The following is a 22,211-nucleotide window of genomic DNA, read 5'->3' on the forward strand; positions in this document are numbered from 1 at the left end:
AAAATAGATATTTAGTCTGGTCTGGTTGACTGGTAATTTGGACTTGAAGCTGAAATTTAATCTGCTTATATTTTGCCTTCCTTGGTCTCCCCACCCCCCCAAATCACATGCTATTGTAATTAAACCTTTCTATTTTGATCCCATCAAACCCACTCATGTCAAACCCAATGGGCCTCTGTGCTTCGCTACGCAGTGCAGGCAGATCATAGCTAGTGGGGGGAGCTGTACATAGCTCCCTGAAAACAGCAGATTACCTTAAATAGGGGCTCCAGTTTGGGGGAAAAAAATGAACTGCCAGCAGCTACAAATGCTGTAGCTTCTGACTTTTAATACAAGGACACTTACCTGTCCAGAGATCCCGCAATGCCGGCACCCCTAGCCAATTTGTCAATGGGTGCAGGCATTGGCATCTTCACTAAGGGAAACTGGCAGTGAAGCCTTCATTGCCGGTTTCCTACTGTGCATATGAAAGTTGCGCTGCTTTTTCTGAATGGTCCCGTCCTCTTTTGGGACCTGTGTGTATCCAAGAAGGCAGTGGGGAGAATGAGGAGGGGCTGGAAATGCTTGGAGATTGCGGTGATCTTACCCAGAAGTGGGAGCAGGTACCTGTCAAAACCCCCCCCCCCCCCCAAATAAAAAGTGCTAAATGTGGCAGTGGAGGGGGAGAGGGTGCAAACAAGTAGAGCTTCTCCTTTTGGGTGGAGCTCCGCTTTAAGTAAAGCCACATGCGATGCAGAGCCTCCATGAGTAAAAGAACTGGAATCCAATGAATGAAGGGGGTGGGCCAAGGACAGTAATCTTAGGAGGAAAGTCCTAAATAATGCTGAACATCCTGGAGTGCAAGTTTAAAGTAAATCTAAGTCATGTTATTAATTATTGAAGGTAGACAATGTAGATTGAAATATACACCGGTGTGAAGAAAGTAAATACAAATTATATGTTAATTTATTGTATTGTAATAATAAATTGAATAAATGATTTTTATTTATGGAAAATTGTGCGACATTGTATAATGTGATGGTTAATAGGGTGGTACATCAAATAGACACTTGATATGTGTATGGGAGGTCTTGGCTAAATGTGGTTTGTGTTTTGTCTGTAACAAAAGAGAAACATTTTTTAATAAAAAATTACTTTTCAATTTCAAAGATTCAGAAAAAAAAAAAACAGAGCAGGTCTGGACAAATATAATCCGCTCTTCCTGTAAATGCTGGGGGCCGTGCAATTACGTCACTGATTGCTATTATGTGTCAAAACAAACCGATAAAAAAACATTGCTCAATTCAAAGAAGTCCCCAAAAAAAACTATGGTGGGCAATGGTTTCAAAGATGCAGCCCTCCTCCGACTAGGTGGTCTTCCAAATAATGTAAAAACATACACAAGAGGGCGCAAATGCCTAGTGCATTACCACCAAAACCATTTATTAAAAACACACAACAGTGTTATACTCACAAAATTGGAATAAAACAAGCTTATCAAGTAAACGGCTCCAGCAGGTGAGAGGGGTAACTCATCTAATGCCACTCGGCACACAACAGTGTTATACTCACAAAATTGGAATAAAACAAGCTTATCACCTGGAGCAGCAGGTGAGACGGGTAACTTATCTAATGCCACATGGTGGAAAATCTTACACTTTTTGGGGAACAAACCCCCCTCCTCAGAGCTCTGAGTAAGGAGGTTTGTCCCCCTAAATTCGTAAGCTTTTTCACTGTGTGGCATTAGACAAGTTACCCGTCTCACTTGCTGGAGCTGTTTACTTGATAAGCTTGTTTTATTCCAGTTTTGTGAATATAACACTATTGTGTGTTTTTAATGATTTTGGTTGTAATGCACTAGGCATTTGTGCCCTCTTGTGTATTTTTTTGCTAGGATGTGTTATAATACATAGACTGGTGCATCTACTGCCATTCAGACGGGGCTCCTCCAGGTCAGATATAATCTTGTAGCCGGCCAGTTATGGCCCATGGGCAATAGTTTGAAAATCCCTGACATATGAGGATCAGCTGAATTTCAAGTAGATTATCTTTTCTGGAGTTTTTATATATAACTTTCATGAAAGAAATTGTCTTTCACCACGGACCAGATACTAAAAAGTTCAGCTGGCAGCGTACATGTTCAATCCCGGAATTTACTAAGCACTGAAAGTTGTACTATCAGTATGAAAGCCATACTGATATGTTGGTAAGTGCAGCCCATGTATTTGAGTCCTGATAACTTCAACAAATAGGAAGTCCATTACATATTGTATGTCTTTGTTGGTCATCCAATATTTTAATATGAATCGTACACTCTATCCCATAGGTAAAGACCCCTGCAAAACCTCTGAGCATGGCTGTGAGCATCTGTGTGTCAATAATGAGAGTTCCTATGTCTGCAAATGCTTTGAAGGATACCATTTAGTGGAAGATGGAAAGCGATGTAGACGTGAGTACAGAAAATGCTGGAGGTTTGGTTTTGATGTATGTATTACCCGTAAAGCTGTCTGTAGAAAACTAGCACATTATTGAGGAACGTTGTGGACTAAAGAAGAATTAAAAATGATCATTATCTCTCCTTCTTTATTCCTCCCTTATATGACTGCCTAAAAACTTCCATGGTCCTTGACAATGAAAGTTACATTGCACTTACACTTCCTTTTCATGTTGCTGATATCAGATGGCACTGAGACAATGCAAAAGGAATAAAACAAAACTATGAATGCTTTTGCCAGTGACAAACGAGACAACATAATAATGTATAGTAATAAAACAGGTACAGACTAAGTACCAAGCCTGTGTGGCCTTCAGAACTATGGCTGTGTAAGTCCATGACCCACAAACAGCTTTTCCTTTGTTCTTTAATGCCCTGTAGAACTATGGGCATTTCTCCAACAGCTGAAGAGTTGCAGGCCATTGCTAAAGGTCAAGGTACTGAACTTAAAATTCAAAGAGTTTTGATCAGTAAAATGTTCTTTCAGCAGAGGTCCCAATCTCATGTTTGTGTTATGACTCAGATAAGATCTGTCATTGTAAGTCTACCAAAAAATAGACCCTCATCAGTGTCCCCTTACATCAAGTGTTCCTATCAGAGTACCCCCTTACATAAGTTTTCCCTCATTACAATGCCCCGTTAGTACCAGTCAGGCAGAGGGAAGGAGTCTAGAGATAGAGCAGGTTGCAGGTCTAGATGAAGTTAGTTGGGTGGGGCACGCACATGATATCTCTAGTTGGTAGAGCAATGGTGGTCCTAACAACCAATGACTTCTGAGGAGTCGTGGGAATCTGCACTGTTGACTGGCTGGCTGGCAGTTAGTTTGGGTCCGGACTGTGGTCCACTAATTAGTGGGAACTGCTGTAAGTTCTAGAAATGGTTCTTATAGGAACTTTCAGCCAATATGTAATGGGGGTAAGTTATTTGTACTTACATGGTCCTCTATTCCCCAAAGTTGGATGATCAGAAAAATGTAACCCCAATAAGCTTTGGAAAATATGGGACAATTTCTCACCTTTCCACGTGTTCTAATTTTGGGGGTTCCCAGATTCAGCACCTCCATATCAGTATGCATTATTATGGCCTTTATTGGAAAAACAGAGAAAGTGGGGGGGAATAACATGCACTGGGGACCGGTTGGCAGGAGGTCGAGTTAGGACTTTTACTCGCTTCAGCTCCAGACCAGTGTTAATTTAGATGTCAAATTTCAATTTCGTTTTAGTCATGGGGGTAATTTACTAAAACTGGAAAATAAAAAATCTGGTGCAACTCTGCATAGAAACCAATCAGCTTTATTGCCAAAGCTTAATTGAGCAAGCTCAAAATAGAAGCCGATTGGCCACCATGCACAGCTGCACCAGATTCTAAGTGCACCAGTTTTCGTAAGTCTACCCCATAGTCTTTTGACTAAAATGCCATTTTAGTTTTAGTCGTATTTTAGTCATCTGAATTGTTTTAGTTCTAGTCGTATTTTAGTAGACTAAAATCTCCAGTATGTTTTAGTCTACCTAAATCTAATGGGTTTAAATAAATTGTAATGCATTATTTAAGCATTTCTCTAGAATCGCCAAACTCATTATATACTCCTGGAGTAAAAAACGAATAGCATGTTATTTCTGGTATTACGGTTTGAACATGCACTACAGACACAGATTTAGCCATTGTGATATATATATAACGAGGCAGATCCACAAAAAAAACGTTTACGACGGGTCACGACGTATTTGCATAAAACACGCCCCCATCACAGAGATTTGAATGCCGCACCATTACGCCGCCAAAGATACACTACGCCGCCGTAACTTTCGGCACGAATTCTTTGAGGATTCAAAAAAAAAGTAAGTTACGACGGCGTAGTGTATCTTAGATACGCTACGCCCGGCGCAATAATGTGCCGCTGTACGTGGAACTACCCCCTGGTCTTAATGGAAGAGTCATCAGAAGAAAACCTCTTCTACGTCCTCACCACAAAAATCAGCGTTTGAACTTTGCAAATGGACATATAGACAAGCCTGATACATTTTGGAAACAAGTTCTGTGGACCGATGAGGTTAAAATAGAACTTTTTGGCCGGAATGAGTAAAGGTACGTTTGGAGAAGAAAGGGCACAGAATTTAATGAAAAGAACCTCTGTCCAACTGTTAAGCATGGGGGTGGATCAATCATGCTTTGGGGTTGTATTGCAGCCAGTGACACAGGGAACATTTCACGAGTAGAAGGAAAAATGGATTCAATAAAATTTCAGCAAATTTTGGGTGGTAACTTGATGCCATCTGTGAAAAAGCTGAAGTTAAAGAGAGGATGGCTTCTACAAATGGATAATGATCCTAAACACACCTCAAAATCCACAGGGGATTACATAAAGAGGCATAAACTGAAGGTTTTGCCATGGCCTTCACAATCTCCTGACCTCAACATAATTGAAAATCTATGGATAGACCTTAAAAGAGCAGTGCGTGACAGACAGCCCAGAAATCTCAAAGAACTGGAAGACTTTTGTAAGGAAGAATGGGCAAAGATACCTCAAACAAGAATTGAAAGACTCTAGGCTGGCTACAAAAAGCGTTTACAAGCTGTGATACTTGCCAAAGGGGGCAGTACAAGATATTAACTCTGCAGGGTGCCCAAACTTTTGCAGACGCCATTTTTTTGTTTTCTGTAATTTTGAAAGTGTAAATGATGGAAAAAAAATCTAACTTTTTTTGACATATAAGAATGTCTAATCTGTAATTTGATGCCTTTTGGAGATTTTTTCATCTTTCCTTGGCTTCGTTATGCAATTTTTACCTGGGGTGCCCAAACTTTCGATCCCCACTGTACATTTTCCTCTGTTCCCCAAGGGTTGGATGATCAGGAAGATGCAATGTCTGATCATCCAGCTTTAGGGAACTTCTCCACGTGCTCCAATTTCTGGGGTTCCCAGATTCCGCGCTTCCATCGGTATTCATGAACATGACCTTTCCTTGAAGACCAGAAGGAGTTAAAGCCCAGGAAATGATTAATCACAAATTGCACAATAGGATTTGTCTGCGCTAGCAAATCAGCCGACACAAAGAATACAAATTAGGCCGGAACAGTTGGTGAGAAATTTTAGAGGCATAATCCGTTTCTGTGTCCAACTTAATGCTCTGGCGAACCAAGGAATCTATATGATTGAATAAAGCTTGGCAAGCATTGGCGGTGATTACATTGGGGCCAGGAGGGATCATTCATTATGAGTCTGGCCCAGAGAGAGGGAAGAGCGGTGACACTCGGCGCAGTTCACTCCGTTCAGAAAGAAGGCGTCTGCTGGATTTGTCACTCTCACAGCTGGGGACATCACTTACAATGCTATGGCGGATTAGGCAGTCTCATTTAGGGTGATGATGTTAGGTGCAGCATCTGTTACATTGCCAAGCGGCACGTCTATTTTTTAACAAATGTTTCACTCCTAGTGATATAATAGATCTACAAAGACAAGCACATGAGCAGGTTGTTTTTTTCCCCTTAACCCTTTCATGACCAGGGGTCATTGAAACCTAGATGCCCACATCAATCTTGGGAGCATCAGTGTGCATCGGCTAACTTGACAATAACTTTTTGACTTCTATGCATACAGTTGTACTCATAAGTTTACATACCCTGGCAGAATTTATGATTTCTTGGCCATTTTTCAGAGAATATGAATGATAACACAAAAACTTTTCTTTCACTCATGGTTAGTGTTTGGCTGAAGCCATTTATTATCAATCAACTGTGTTTACTCTTTTTACATCATAATGGCAACAGAAACTGCCCAAATGACCCTGATCAAACGTTTACATACCCTGGTGATTTTGACCAGATAACATGCACACAAGTTGACACAAAGGGGTTTGAATGACTATTAAAAGTAACCATCCTCACCTGTGATCTGTTTGCTTGTAATTAGTGTGTGCGTGTGTGTGTGTGTGTGTGTGTATATATATAAAAGGTCAATGATTTTTCTGGACTCCTGACAGACCCTTGCATCTTTCATCCAGTGCTGCACTGACGTTTCTGGATTCTGAGTCATGGGGAAAGCAAAAGAATGTCAAAGGATCTGCAGGAAAAGGTAGTTGAACTGTATAAAACAGGAAAAGGATATAAAAAGATATCCAAGGAATTGAGAATGCCAATCAGCAGTGTTCAAACTCTAATCAAGAAGTGGAAAATGAGGGGTTCTGTTGAAACCAAACCACGGTCAGGTAGATCAACCAAAATTTCAGCCACAACTGCCAGGAAGATTGTTCGGAATGCAAAGAAAAACCCACAAATAACTTCAGATGAAATACAGGACTCTCTGAAAACATGTGGTGTGGCTGTTTCAAGATGCACAATAAGGAGGCACTTGAAGAAAGATGGGCAGCATGGTCGAGTCGCCAGAAGAAAGCCATTTCTACGCAAATGCAACAAAGTATTTGTCATGGCAAAATCGGTTGTATGCAGAACACACAGCCATTTTGCCTTGTGCTATAAGCACACACTTCATCTTATTGAAATAATCCATCTTTAAGCTAAAAGGTTCACTCACCATTCATTCGGTCTGCCATTCATTCAATAACCAAACACCACCATCTTGTAAGTTCTCTGTTCAGCATCCCAACAATCACTGGGATTCCCAGCTCCTCATGGCTCCTTTTATTCTCACAAACCGGAAGTGATCGCTGCAGCAGCTAATCACCTCCCCCATGGGAGTGGTCATCACAGGATGTCCCCTTTACACAGGAAACACCATATAAAGGGCATCCCTCTAGCAGGATGTCCAATGCAATACAATGAATACAATACATAAATACAACACAATACAATGAATACAATACATGAATACAACACAATACAATGCTGGCTAAAGTCTTATGGGCGTATCTGGGCAGGGAACACATGTATGCTAGTAGCAAACAAAGCCGTATTGCGTTTAAAACATGGATGCCTTCCCTGACTCTGAAAACGATCACAAGCTCTCATATTACCGCTGATAGGAATCCTTATTTTGCGCCATTCTATAGAATAACGCATATTCAGATTATACCATTATTGTAGGTGAAATCTACAGGCGTGCGCTACGAATCCCGACTATGCTGATCAGACACAGCAGAGACAAGAGCGCACATCCGCCTATAACCACTAATGTTCTTGCGGAGTGAGCATATCCCCTCCTCAACGATCGTTCGCACTAATGCACAGAGGGCCCCTCGTTGGCGGACATATGCCCACGCCGCAAACCTCACACTCCAACCTCAAGACATTTTCTACTACCACACGGGATTCAACCAGTCTCAGACTGCCCCAATCAGCTCTTTAGAGCAGGTTGCGGAAGTGGTGACAATATGACAATACATATTAAATACATCTTGAAATTTTCACAACAGTATTTTGCTTACAATACGCCAAACAGCACAGAGACAAGCCACAAACCTTCTGCCACAAAGTCATTTGGAGTGATGAGATCAAAATTAAGCTTTTTGGCAACAACCACAAACTCTACATTTGGAGAGGAGTCAAAAGGCCTAGGATGAAAGGTACGGAGGGGGATTGCTGATGTTTTAGGGATGTGTGAGCTACAGAAAGGCACAGGAAATTTTGTCAAAATTGATGACAAGATGCATGCAGTATGTTATCAAATTCTGGGGGAACATTTGCATTCATCAGCCAGGAAGCTGCGCATGGGACGTACTTGGACATTCCAACATGACAATGATCCAAAACACAAGACCAAATCAACCTGTCATAGACAGTGCAAGCTTAGAGATAACATGCCACCCAAAACAAACCAGCAGCTCCTTCGGGGTTAGTGCTACATAAAGTTTTGATCATTTGGGTAGTTTCTCTTGCCATTATGATTTAAAGCGGTGGTTCACCCATAAAAACGACTTCCCCCTATTACACTGCCCCCCCCCCCCGCATTACAATACGAATATGCCATTCATTTTTTTTTGGCTGCTGTACATACCTGGGTACAGCTATTCACCCGTGTCCTCCGGGTTGCGAGTCCCGCGGGAGTGGGCGTTCCTACCATGGCGGTGATTGACGTTTTGACTAAAAAATGAGCTCCCCCCCGTCGCGTAAGCCGCGTCACGACTGGCGAAAGGAGCCGAACCGCGATGCGCAGGCGCAGTATAGCGCCGACTCGCCGTTCGGTTCCTTCCGCCAATCGTGACGCTGCTTACGCGACGGGGGGAGCTCGTTTTTTAGTCAAAACGTCAATCACCGCCATGGTAGGAACGCCCACTCCCGCGGGACTCGCAACCCGGAGGACACGGGTGAATAGCTGTACCCGGGTATGTACAGCAGCCAAAAAAAAATGAATGGCATATTCGTATTGTAATGCGGGGGGGCAGTGTAATAGGGGGAAGTCGTTTTTATGGGTGAACCACCGCTTTAAAAGGAGTAAACACAGTTGATTGACAATAAATGGCTTCAGCCAAACACTAACCATGAAAGAAAAGTTTTTGTGTTTTCATTCATCTTCTCTGAAAAATGGCTAAGAAATCATAAATTCTGCCAGGGTATGTAAACTTATGAGCATTTTAGATGGACCACTCAGGCTTTTTCTGCATTCAGTCTTCTGTGTTTACAAGTGCAGTGAGTGGGAAAAAATAATTATGCAGAGAGAGGAGAAAATTAGAGCTTTACAGTGCAGAGAAATTGAGGAGTGGTACTGTGCAGAGAGAGAGAGAACGCCTGGAGCAGCATCTTCTGGTGCACAGTATATCAGCCCTCTATTATTCTTTATCCACCCCAGCAAGACTGTCAGGAAACCAGCTGAATATACAAATACATAGCACACAAGGGAGTTGTGTTACCTGTCAAAGGATTGTATTTCTGTCCATGGCTCAGACACACCAATCAGCCTTGTCTGGCTGGGGAAGCACCTGATTTTCCCTGTATTAGTTAACTAATACAAGTCTTGTCCCTCCCCACACTGTGATTGGACATAAAGGAAAAGCTGCAGACTGATGAGCTGACCTCTCTGTCACTCTGCTCTCCATTCCTATTAGCATGCTCCTTGTTAGCCTATAAGCACAGCGACACCACTGATTGGCTCCCTGTACTGCTTCTCCCTCTTTCTTTCTGAGCTTCACTGTACAGATACTACAAGAGACTAAGACCCCTTTCACACTGAGGTGCGTTTCAGGCCCTTTTAACGCTAAAAGTAGCACCTGAAAAGCTCACGAAAGCCTATTTCCATTAAAATCAATTAATGATTTCACACTGGGGCAGTGCGCTGGTTAAAAAACACCTAATCACTGTATAAATGTCAATGGTCCCAAAAAAGTGTTCGATCTGTCCGCCACAATGTCGCAGTCCCGCTAAAAATCGCAGCTCACTGCCCTTACTAGTAAAAAAAACATTTATTATAAAAATGCCATAAAACTATCCCCTATTTTGTAGGCGCTATGGGCCAGATTCACGTAGCGCAGCGGATCTATAGATCCGCTCGTTCTACATGAATTAAGATCCACTCCCGCAAGTTTAGGAGGCAAGTGGCTAATTCACAAACAACTTACCTCCAAACTTGCGACGGCGGATCCTAAATCCCCCGGCGGAATTCAAATTCCGCGGCTAGGGGAGTGTACTATTTAAATCAGGCGCGTTCCCGCGCCGATTCAAATGCGCAGGCGCTGTCCGGGGAATTTCCCGGCGTGCATTGCTCCCACTGACGTCACTAGGACGTCAGTGGTTGCGACGTGAGCGGGACTTGCGACGCGCGTGTTCGTGAATCGGCGTACGCAAACGACGTAGGAAAATCCAAATTCGACGCGGGAACGCCGGCTATACTTAACATTGGCTGCGCCTGATAAAAGAAGGGGTAAGTATACGACGGAAAACCGCTACGGAAACGACGTAAGAACACTGCGACGGGTCCGCGTACGTTCGTGAATTTGCGTATCTCGCTGATTTACATATTATTTTTAAATTGAAAAAAAGATCCGACAGTGTAACACATTGTAACACTGTCGGATCTAGCCCTATCTATGCGTATCTGATTCTATGAATCAGGCGCATAGATAGGACCAGTTTACGTCAGAGATACGATGGTGTATCTGTAGATACACCGTCGTATCTCTTTGTGAATCTGGCCCTATAACTTTTGCGCAAACCAATAAATATATGCTTATTTATTTTTACCAAAAATATGTAAAAAAATACATATCGGCCTAAACTGATAAAAATACCACAAGTCGATCAAATACCACCAAAATAAAGCTCAATTTGTGGGGAAAAAAATAATAAATTTTTTTTCGGGTACTATGTCGCATGAGCACTCAATTGTCAGTTGAAGTGACGCAGTGCTGTATCACAAAAATGGCCCGGTCATTAAGGGGGCAAATCCTTTCAGTCCTTAAAAGTGGATGTAAACCCGAAAAAAAAATGTCTTTGCTGTCATATAGGTAGATTCAGGTACGTTGGCGTAACTTTGCGGCGGCGTAGCTTAAGGAAATTAAGCTACGCCGCCGCCGTAAGTTAGCGAGGCAAGTACATGATTCACAATGTACTTGCCTGCTAAGTTACGTCGGCGTAGCCTGAATCGGCGGGCGTAAGGGCGCCTAATTCAAATGTGTTTGAGGGGCGCGTGATTTATGTTAAAGGCGCTTGACCTTACGTTTTTTACGTTTTTTCTACTGCGCATGCGCCAGGCACCTACATTTCCCAGTGTGCATTGCGGCTAAGTACGCCGCACGGGCCTATTGATTTTGACGTGGACGTAAACGACGTAAATCCCGATTCACGGAATGACTTACGCAAACGACGTAAAAAATTTGAATTTTGATGCGGGAACGGCGGCCATACTTGACATTACTATTCCAATAGGGCCTAGCTCTAACTTTACGCGGGCTATCTCTTACGTAAACGGCGTAAAAGTACTGTGTCGGCCGGGCGTACGTTCGTGAATCGGCGTATCTCCTCATTTACATATTCTACGCCGACCGCAATGGAAGCGCCACCTAGCGGCCATCCAAAATATTGCAATCTAAGATAGGACGGCGCAAGCCGTCGTATCTTAGATATGTTTTAGCGTATCTCTGTTTGAGCATACGCTTAAACATAGGTCGGCGCAGATTCTGAGTTAGGTCGGCTTATCTACTGATACGCCGGCCTAACTCTTACTGAATCTACCTAATAATGTACAGTATAAGATTTCCGATCATCTGTGCCCAGTCTTGCCACACAGAGTCAGTCCAGCTCTGAGCAATCCTCTTTTATTGTTCAGGAAAATAAAACGAACTTACAGAGAAAAACCTTAGTCCGTTCCGCCCCCTTGCTGTGAGTGACAGGTTATTTACATATCTCATGCACTAGTCTGGAGATAGGCATTATTTTTTAATTCCCACCCCGACTCCTTTTCTGAAGTCATGTGGTTACTTTTCTGGATTTCGACTGGATGTTAGTGATCATAGCTGAATTTAGTTAAAGGGGAGTGTTGAGGTGGGCGGGGAGTCTACTGACATCACGACTCCACCCACCGAGCTCCAGACAACAGATCCACCCACAGAATCTGCAGTTTTTCAGTTCTTATAACAGACAGAGGGGAGACATTTGACAGGTAAGGATACATGAAGGAGGCATCTATATCCTTATAGATCTGCACTATGGCAGTAGTTTAGAAAGGATGAGAGTGGCATTACATCCACTTTAAGTAGTTAACTGACAATTGCGTGGTCATGCGACACTGTACCCAAATAGAATTGATGCCATTATTTTCCCACAAATAGAGATTTATTTTGGTAATATTTGATCACCTCTGGATTTTTTGCATTATAAACAAAAAAAAAGACCAATAATAAGAAAAAAAAAATATGTATTAATTTCTACTTAGCATGACTTTAGTATGGTTCTTCTTGAGCCACTCCTTTGTTGCCCGACGGTATGTTTTGAGTCATTGTCATGCTGGAAGACCCTCCAATAACTCATCTTCAGTGTTCTGGCTGAAGGTTCTCATCCAAGATTTTACAATACATGGCCCCTAAATGTGGCAAAGTTGGCCTGTATCTTTAGCAGAGAAACGGCTCCAAAGCATCATGTTTCCACCTCCATGCTTGACTGTAGGGATGGTGGGCCAGATTCACAGAAGAGATACGACGGCGTTTCTCTGAGTATCAGAGTATCTATGCGACTGATTCATAGAATCAGTTACGCATAGATAGCCCTAAGATCCGACAGGTGTAATTGTCTTACACCGTCGGATCTTAGGATGCAATACCGCGGCCGTCGCTGGGTGGAGTTTGCGTCGTATTCCAGCGTCGGGTATGCAAATTAGCAGTTACAGCGATCCACAAAGGTTTTTCCCGTCGTTACGTTGGCGCAAGTCTTAGTTTCCCATCGCAAAGTTAGGGGTGCTATTAACATGGTGTAAAATTACTCCGCCATGTTAAAGTATGCCCGTCATTCCCGCGTCGCTTTTGAATTTTTTTTTTCCCGGCGTAAGTATGTTATGCACGTCGCGATTCACAAACACGTCGGGCCGCCGTAAGTTCGCGCAAAGCACGTCGGGAAAATTGCGAACGGAGCATGCGCAGTATGTCCGGCACGGGAGCGCGCCTAATTTAAATGGTACCCGCCCCATTTGAATTGGGCGGGCTTGCGCCGGACGTGTTTACGATACACCGCCGCAAGTTTACAGGTAAGTGCTTTGTGGATCGGGCACTTACACTGAAAACTTGCGGCGGTGTAACGTAAACGGGTTACGTTACACGGCCACAATTCTACGTGAATCTGGCCCGGTGTTCTTAGGGTCATAGTCAGTATTTTTCTTCCTCCAAACACAGCGAGTCGAGTTAATGCCAAGGAGCTCAATTTTGGTCTCATCTGACCACAGCACTTTCTCCCAATCCTCTCTGAATCATTTAGATCAGCCGTCACTAAATGGCGGCCCGCGGTCCGAGTCCGGCCCGGGTGGCGCTTCTGCCCGGACCGCCATTATCATTTTAAATTTCAGCGTTGGTTTGCTGGGGCCGCGGGTTTCCCCAGCAACCAGTGACGCTGAGAGCGGAGAAGACAAGCAGTCACGTGCCGCGAGTAGGGGCGTGACGTCACGTGCGTGCCCCGCCCCCTGCTGCATGCGGGTCCACTCCTGGCTCTCCTTGCGAGATTGGGGCGTGACGTCACGTGCGCGCCCCGCCCCCCTGCTGCTCGCATTTCCCGGGCTCTCCTTATCGCGCAGCATGCAAGGTATGTGACAAGTCAATTAGTTGTCACTAATGGGCAGATTTGTTTGTTATTGTGCTGTCACGCTGATGGGCACCTTTTTTTATGTTAAGGGGCATGCTGATGGGTATATTTTTAATGTGCACACTGATGAGCATATTTTGTTAAGGGGCACACTGATGGACACATTTTGTTGTGCCCATCAGAGTGCCCCTTAACATAAAATATACCCATCAGCGTACCCCTTAAAATAAAATGTGCCCATCAGAGTGCCCATTAACAAAAAATGTTCCCATCAGCATGCCCCTTAACATAAAATAAGGGTCACGCTGATGGGCACCTTTTATGTTAAGGGACACTCTGATGGGCACATTTTATTTTAAGGGGTATGCTGATGGGTATATTTTATGTTAAGGGGCACTCTGATGGGCACAACAAAATGTGTCCATCAGTGTGCCCCTTAACAAAATATGCTCATCAGTGTGCACATTAAAAATATACCCATCAGCATGCCCCTTAAAATAAAATGTGCCCCTCAGAGTACCCCTTAACATAAAAGGTGCCCATCAGCGTGACCCTTATTTTATGTTAAGGGGCATGCTGATGGGAACATTTATTGTTAAGGAGCACTCTGATGGGCATATTTTATTTTAAGAGCAACACTGATGGGCCCTTTTTGTATTAAGGAGCACTCTGATGGGCAGATTTTATGTTAAGGGGCACATTTTCTTGTGCCCATCAGAGTGCCCCTTCATATAAAATGTGCCCATCAGGATGTCCCTTAACATAAAACTTGTCCATTAGAGTGTCCCTTAACATAAAATGTGCCCATCAGTATGACCCTTATTTTATGTTAAGGGGCACGCTGATGGGCACATTTTATGTTAAGAGGGACTCTGATGGGGACATCTGATGTAAGGAGGCACTCTGATGGGAATGCCTGATGTAAATGAGCGCTGTGATGGGGACCCCTAATGTAAAGGGGTGCTGTGATGGGGACCTCTGATGTAAAGGGGCACTGTGATGGGGACCTCTGATGTAAAGGGGCACTGTGATGGGGACCTCTGATGTAAAGGGGCACTGTGATGGGGACCCCTGATGTAAAGGGGTGCTGTGATGGGGACCCCTGATTTAAAGGAGTGCTGTGATAGGGACACCTAATGTAAAGGGGCACTGTGATGGGGACACCTGATGTAAAGGGGTGCTGTGATGGGGACACCTGATGTAAAGGGGTGCTGTGATGGGGACCCCTGATTTAAAGGAGTGCTGTGATAGGGACACCTAATGTAAAGGGGCACTGTGATGGGGACACCTGATGTAAAGGGGCACTGTGATGGGGACACCTGATGTAAAGGGGCACTGTGATGGGGACACCTGATGTAAAGGGACGCTGTGATGGGGACCCCTGATGTAAAGGGGCACTGTGATGGGGGACACCTAATGTAAAGGGGCACTGTGATGGGGACACCTGATGTAAAGGGTGCTGTGATGGGGACACCTGATGTAAAGGATGCTGTGATGGGGACACCTGATGTAAAGGGGTGCTGTGATGGGGACACCTGATGTAAAGGGGTGCTGTGATGGGGACACCTGATGTAAAGGGTGCTGTGATGGGGACACCTGATGTAAAGGGGCACTGTGATATGGACACCTGATGTAAAGGGGCGCTGTGATGGGGACTCCTGATGTAAAGGGGCACTGTGATGGGGACACCTAATGTAAAGGGGCACTGTGATGGGGACACCTGATGTAAAGGGTGCTGTGATGGGGACACCTGATGTAAAGGATGCTGTGATGGGGACACCTGATGTAAAGGGGTGCTGTGATGGGGACACCTGATGTAAAGGGGTGCTGTGATGGGGACACCTGATGTAAAGGGTGCTGTGATGGGGACACCTGATGTAAAGGGGCACTGTGATATGGACACCTGATGTAAAGGGGCGCTGTGATGGGGACTCCTGATGTAAAGGGGCGCTGTGATGGGGGCACCTGATGTAAAGGGGTGCTGTGATGGGGACACCTGATGTAAAGGAGTGCTGTGATATGGACACCTGGTGTAAAGGGGCACTGTGATGGGGATCCCTGATTTAAAGGAGTGCTGTGATGGGGACACCTGATTTAAAGGGATGCTGTGATGGGGACACCTGATATAAAGGGGCGCTGTGATGGGGACACCTGATATAAAGGGGCGCTGTGATGGGGACACCTGATGTAAAGGGGTGCTGTGATGGGGACACCTGATGTAAAGGGGCGCTGTGATGGGGGCACCTGATATAAAGGGGCGCTGTGATGGGGAAAAATGGGGACTTGAGATTCGGACCTCGGCCCAAAGAAAATTTTAGTGACCGGACCTCCTTGAATTTTAATTCAAGACCCCTGATTTAGATGTTCATTGGCATGACTGCACATGTGCCTTCTTGAGGAGGCCGTGTTTGGAGGAAACAAAATGCTGACTGTGACCCTAAGAACACCATCCCTACAGTCAAGCATGGAGGTGGAAACATGATGCTTTGGGCCTGTTTCTCTGCTAAAGGTGCAGGCCAACTTTGCTACATTGGAGGGGCCATGTATTGTAAACTCTTGGATGAGAACCTTCTTCCCTCAGCCAGAACAATTAGGCCCCTTTCACACTGGGGCAGGAGGTGCGTCGGCGGTAAAGCCCTGCTATTTTTAGCGCCGATTTACTGTCGGATTTGCGGGCGCCAAAACCACCCCACTAGCGGCCGAGAAAGGGTTAAAACCCACTGCAAAGCGCCTCTGCAGAGGCGCTTTGCCAGCGGTATAGCCGTGGTGTCCCATAGACGGTCGTTTTTTGTGATGAAATAAAACAACGTTTTATATCATGAAACAAAACATACGTTTTTGAAACTTCAATTTTAAAAAACGACGTTGCCTACACACCATCGTTTTTTCGAAATGCTCTAGCAAAGCGCGGTTACGTTCAGCACTCTTTTCCATTGAAGCTCGCTTCATACCTTGCTTCTGAGCATGCACGGGTTTAAAAACTTTGAAAACGACACAAAAAATTGAAGCATGCTCGAATTTTTTTTTTTGTCGTTTTTCAAAAGACATAAAACGACGTTTTCCCCACAGACGGTCATTTTAAATTACGTTTTTAAAAACGTTGTTTTTTTTCATCACATAAAGCAACCGTGCGTACGCGGCATAACTCTTGCGATTGCACTTGGGAGGTCATTCATTCCGGTGCCAAGGTGTGCTGGGAACATACATTGAGCATCTCAGTGTACATTCTAAAAAAGATTGCCAACAGACAGATACATTTTATTGCAGAAGATAAATAACAAGCAATTTTTTAATTTTAGAATTTAGTTCCATTTTAATGGCCCAATGTTTAATTTATTTTTTTCAAACCGGTGCTAATCACTGCTGGTAAGTTAATTGTCTCATTTCTAAATTGGCCCTAGTACTGTTGTGCTCAAAAGTTAGCATACCCTGGCAGACATTGTGTCATTTTGGCATTTATATTGAAATAATGACTGATCATGCCAAAAAACTGTCTTATATTTAAGGATAGCAATCACATGAAGCCGTTTATTATCACAGTTTTTTGGCTCCTTTTAAAATCATAATGATAACAGATATACCCAAATTTTACACTTATTATTAAGGCCCCTTTCACACTGGGAAAGGATGTGCGGTGGCGGTATAGCGCCGCTATTTTTAGCAGCGCCAAACAGTCGGAATTACGGCCGCTAGCGGTGCAATATTAACCCCCTCTAGTGGCCAAAAAAGGGTTAATACTGCCCGCATTACCGCGGTGTCCCATTGTTTTCAAAGGGAAGGAGCGGTATACATACCGCTCCTCTCGCCGCTCCAAAGACGCTGCATTGGCTCAGTGTGAAAGCCCTCGGGCAGGAGTATTTCAGGCGTTATTTAAGCGCTATTTTTAGTGCTAAAACGCCTAAAATATGCCTCAGTGTGAAAGGGGCCTAAATTATTGAACACTACTGACTGCCATATTCAAGGCTTTTGATATCTTTTGATATCCTTTTCCATCTTTGTAAAGTTTCATTACCTTGTTACGCAGGTATTTTGTCTGTTCTTTTCTACCTCCTCATGGCTCAGTGTCTAGCCTGCTTAGTGCATCCATGTGAGAGCTAATTGTGATTTAAAAAGCCACAAATGTGATAAATGAATCTTTAATTTCCATTTTAACCTGTGTGCTACCTTCTGTGTCTGTACCAAGGCCAAACATTCCAGGGTATGAAAACTTTTTATCAGGGCCATTTGGGTGATTTCTGTTATTATTTTAAAAGGAGACAAAAAACTGATAATAAACGGCCTCATGTGATTGCTATCCTTAAAGCGGGGGTTCACCCAAAAAAAAAAAAATTTACATTAGATTCAGCCGAGTTGTCAGAATGACAATCGGCTGTTTTTTTTTATTTTATCCCCGTACATACCGTATTTTCACCGCCACTTCCGGGTATGTCTTCTGTGGGACTGGGCGTTCCTAATTGACTGACAGGCTTCCGACCGTCGCATACTGCGCGTTACGAGTTGCATAAAGAAGCCGAACGTCGGTGCGCAGGCGCCGTATAGAGCCGACTCGCAGTCCGGCTTCTTTCGGCAACTCGTGACGCGCTGTATAATGTTAAAAAAAATTTGGGGGTAAACCCACGTTTTAAATAAAAGACAGTTTTTTTTTGCATGATTAGTCATATTTTCACAATTTCTGTCAGGGTATGCAAACTTTTGAGCACAACTGTATGTGTATGTATGAATGTGAGTTAGGGACCTTAGATTTTGAGTTCCTTGAGGGCAGAGACTAATGTGAATGCATAATAAAGACTGAGGCCCGGATTCTCGTACCAGTTACGCCGGCGTATCTACAGATACGCCGTCGTAACTCTGAGTCCGAGCCGTCGTATCTATGCGCCTGATTCTTACAATCAGTTACGCATAGATTTGTATTAGATCCGACCGTCGTAAGTCTCTTACGCCGTCGTATCTTAACTGCATATTTACGCTGGCCGCTAGGGGCGTGTACGCTGATTTACGATTAGAAATATGTAAATAAGCTAGATACGCGAATTCACGAACGTACGCCCTGCCGACGCAGTACAGATACGCCGTTTACGTTAGGCTTTTCCCGGCGTAAAGTTACCCCTGCTATATGAGGCGTACATGAGGCGTACCAATGTTAAGTATGGACGTCGTTCCAGCATCGAATTTTGAAAATTTTACGTCGTTTGCAAAAGTCGTTCGCGAATAAGGCTGTGCGTCATTTACATTCACGGGTTAATTTGGAGCATGCGCACTGGGATACTTTCACGAACGGTGCATGCGCCGTTCGTAAAAAGCGTCATTTACGTGGGGTCACATTAAATTTACATAACACACGCCCACATCTACCACATTTGAATTAGGCGGGCTTACGCCGGCCTATTTACGCTACGGCGCCGCAACTTTGGTTTGAGAATACGGCACCTGCCTGTCAAAGTTGCGGAGGCGTAACGTAAATAGGATACGTTACGCCCGCACAAAGATACGCGGTTCTATGTGAATCCGGGCCTGAATATGTAAAGAGCTGCACAAATTGACAATGCTACAAAAGATAAAAACAAACAAAGAAATAAATAAACCACCTCTGGTATTGTGTTGGTTTGTCCAAACCCCTCTCATTGTCACCTTTGCTGGACAGCTTGGTCTGCATGTAAATGTGAAAAAAACATAAACAATGGCTTGTGAAATGAAAAAAATAATTATATTACCAATGTATGTTAACCACAAACCTTTATCAGAATAAAAAAAAGTGCTGAGATCTTTGATGTGAGTTCAGACGCACAATAAAGGATCTCTGGCTTGATACGTGTCTCAGCAGCACACTCTAGTGGTAGGTTATGATATCGCACTTACTCATTAAACAATAAACCACATACAGTAGCAAACATCATTAAACAAGTTAAAGCAAATACCGTGAACAAGCGCATATTTACAAGGCTTCAGATGTACATTTAAAAAATAGACCAATAATTTGTCTTCTGGTTTTTCCAGGATGTGGAGAAGGACCTGTGGACTTGGTATTTGTCATTGACGGATCGAAGAGCCTTGGCGAAGATAATTTTGAAATTGTAAAGCAGTTTGTAAATGGGATAATAGACTCACTAGAGATCTCCCAGAAAGCTGCCCGTGTGGGTTTAGTACAATATTCCACCCATGTCCGCACAGAGTTCACCATGGCACAGTACAGCTCAGCCAAAGAGATGAAGAAAGCCATCTCCCAGATGAAATATATGGGCAGAGGCTCCATGACGGGACTGGCCCTGAAACTAATGTATGAGAAAAGCTTCACAGAGGTTCAAGGCGCCAGGCGACGCTCCTTGGGTGTTCCCAGAGTGGCCATTGTGTTTACCGATGGGCGAGCACAGGATGAAGTAGCCGACTGGGCAAGCAGAGCAAAACAGAGTGGTAATCCAGCTTTTCTTTCATCATGTTTTTATTTGTATGATTTCATCTTTTTATTTCCTTTTCCACATTTTGCTGAATGAGTACAGTGGCAGAGTGGCTCTCCTGTGTCGGATCACATACCTAGTACATAATCCAGCACTTCTGGGTAGGGGGCGCGCCCTGCTGGCGTGCCCGCTGTGCTGTGATTAGACACAGCACAAGTCGATCAGCAGGTGCCAATCAATGGATGACCGCCGGCACCCTGCTGATCGGTGAGAAGGAAGACCGGACAGAGCTCTGACAATGTAAACACTACAGAGCTGTCTTGTCCGCAGGGATATGCTGGTTTTTGTTTTCCTGCAAAGCAGGTAATAAAAACCAGCACATCCCTTAGTAAAAGCACCTCACTGTAAACACACTAAGCACTGTTAGGCCTCGTACACACGATCGGATTTTCCGACTGGAATTGTGTGATGACAGGCTTTTGTCTGAAAATCCGACCGTTTGTACGATCCATCGGACAATTGTTGTCGGATGTTGGATAGCATGCTTTAAAATCCAAAGTACAAACACGCATGCTCGGAAGCAATGCTAACCATAAGGCCTTGTACACACGAGAGGATTTATCCGTGGAAACGGTCTGATGGTTGTACTAACCATCAGATCAAAATCCGCGCGGAATTCCCTCCGCGGTGACGTGTCGCGCCGTCGCCGCAATGATGACGCGGCGACGTGTACGACGCTGAAATATAAGGACTTCCACGCATGCGTCGAATCATTACGACGCATGCGAGGGAGGGAATCAGACGGATTGATCCGGTGAGTCTGTACAGACCACCGGATCAATCCGCTGGACTGGATTCCAGCGGATAGATTTCTTAGCATGCTAAGAAATTTTTCTCCGCTGGAAATCCATCGGCCCGAAAAATATCCGCGGATAAATATCCGCTGGGTCGTACACACCAGCGGATCTATCCGCTGAAACCGATCTGCAGATAAATTCCAGCGGATAGATCCTCTCGTGTGTACGGGGCCTTACACAATATTAGCAGAAGTTGCCCAAAGGGTGGTGCTAAAGAGCTTAAAAAACACGTTGTTTCGTGCTTGTTGGCTGACAAGTTCACGGCCAACGCCCTTCGGAACAAAAGGGCTATAAACCAAAAAAGACTGACAATTTTGAAAAAAAAAACAATGATTTTTATTTTTTTCTATAATAAATATCCCAATTGTTTATAAAAAATATATTTTTTAGTGATTGGTTTGCACAAAAGTTATAACGCCTACCAAATAGGGGATAGATTTATGACATTTTTTTTATTATTTTTTTTTTTTTACTAGTAATGGCAGTTATCTGCGATTTTTGTCAGGACTGCGATATTGCGGTGGACAGATCGGACACTTTTGACACTATTTTGGGACCATTCACATATATACAGCGAACAGTGCTATAAATATGCACTGATTACTGTATAAATGTGACTGGCAGGGAAGGGGTTTGGGGGTGATCAAGGGGTTAAATGTGTTCCCTAGGGAGTGATTCTAACTGTGGGGAGAGGGAACTGACTGAGGGAGGTGACCGATCAGTGTCTTTATGTACAAGGGACACACCATCGGTCTCCTCTCCCTGACAGAACGTGGATCTATCTCTGTGTTCACACACAGAGATCCACATCCCTGGCTCTACAAATGCTGATCGGCGCCGCCAGGCACGCACATCTGGACCCGAGTGACGTGGCCGGCGCGCACCCCCTATCTGCCGTGAGGCCCGAGGACGTCATATGACGGCCACCCAGGATGGGAAGTAGTTAAAAGGTGCAGGCTCCAGGGCTGCCATGCTGATCCTCACTAACAAGAGAGTAAAGCCTCGTACACACGATCAGATTTTCCGACGGGAATTGTGTAATGACAGACTGTTGGCCTAAAATCCGACTGTTTGTACGCTCCATCAGACAATTGTCAAACTTTCTGCCGACAAATGTTGGATGGCAGGCTTATAAATTTTCCATGGACATCGGCCTGTTAGATTTTCCTATTGTGTGTACACAAGTCCATCAGACAAAAGTCAAAAGTACAAACACGCATGCTCGGAATCAATGCTCACAAACACAACATTACCAGAAGGTGCCCAAAGGGTGGCGCTCAAGAGCTGAAATATCACCTAGTACGTAACTACGTTAGT

General features: G+C 44.2%; 1 protein-coding gene across 4 annotated transcripts in view; it reads left to right on the forward strand.

Annotated features, from left to right (window-relative positions):
- The window catches only part of MATN2 (matrilin 2), a 162,250-nt gene that overhangs the window by 114,604 nt on the left and 25,435 nt on the right, over positions 1 to 22,211 (forward strand). For all 4 annotated transcript variants that reach the window (XM_040354754.1, XM_040354757.1, XM_040354756.1 and 1 more), the window contains 2 exons: positions 2,306 to 2,428; positions 19,640 to 20,053. In XM_040354754.1, the coding sequence (XP_040210688.1) occupies positions 2,306 to 2,428; positions 19,640 to 20,053 (537 nt within the window). The remainder of the gene's footprint in view (positions 1 to 2,305; positions 2,429 to 19,639; positions 20,054 to 22,211) is intronic.

The sequence above is a fragment of the Rana temporaria genome, chromosome 5, assembly GCF_905171775.1.
Source record: "Rana temporaria chromosome 5, aRanTem1.1, whole genome shotgun sequence".
NCBI classification, from domain to species: Eukaryota; Metazoa; Chordata; class Amphibia; order Anura; family Ranidae; genus Rana; species Rana temporaria.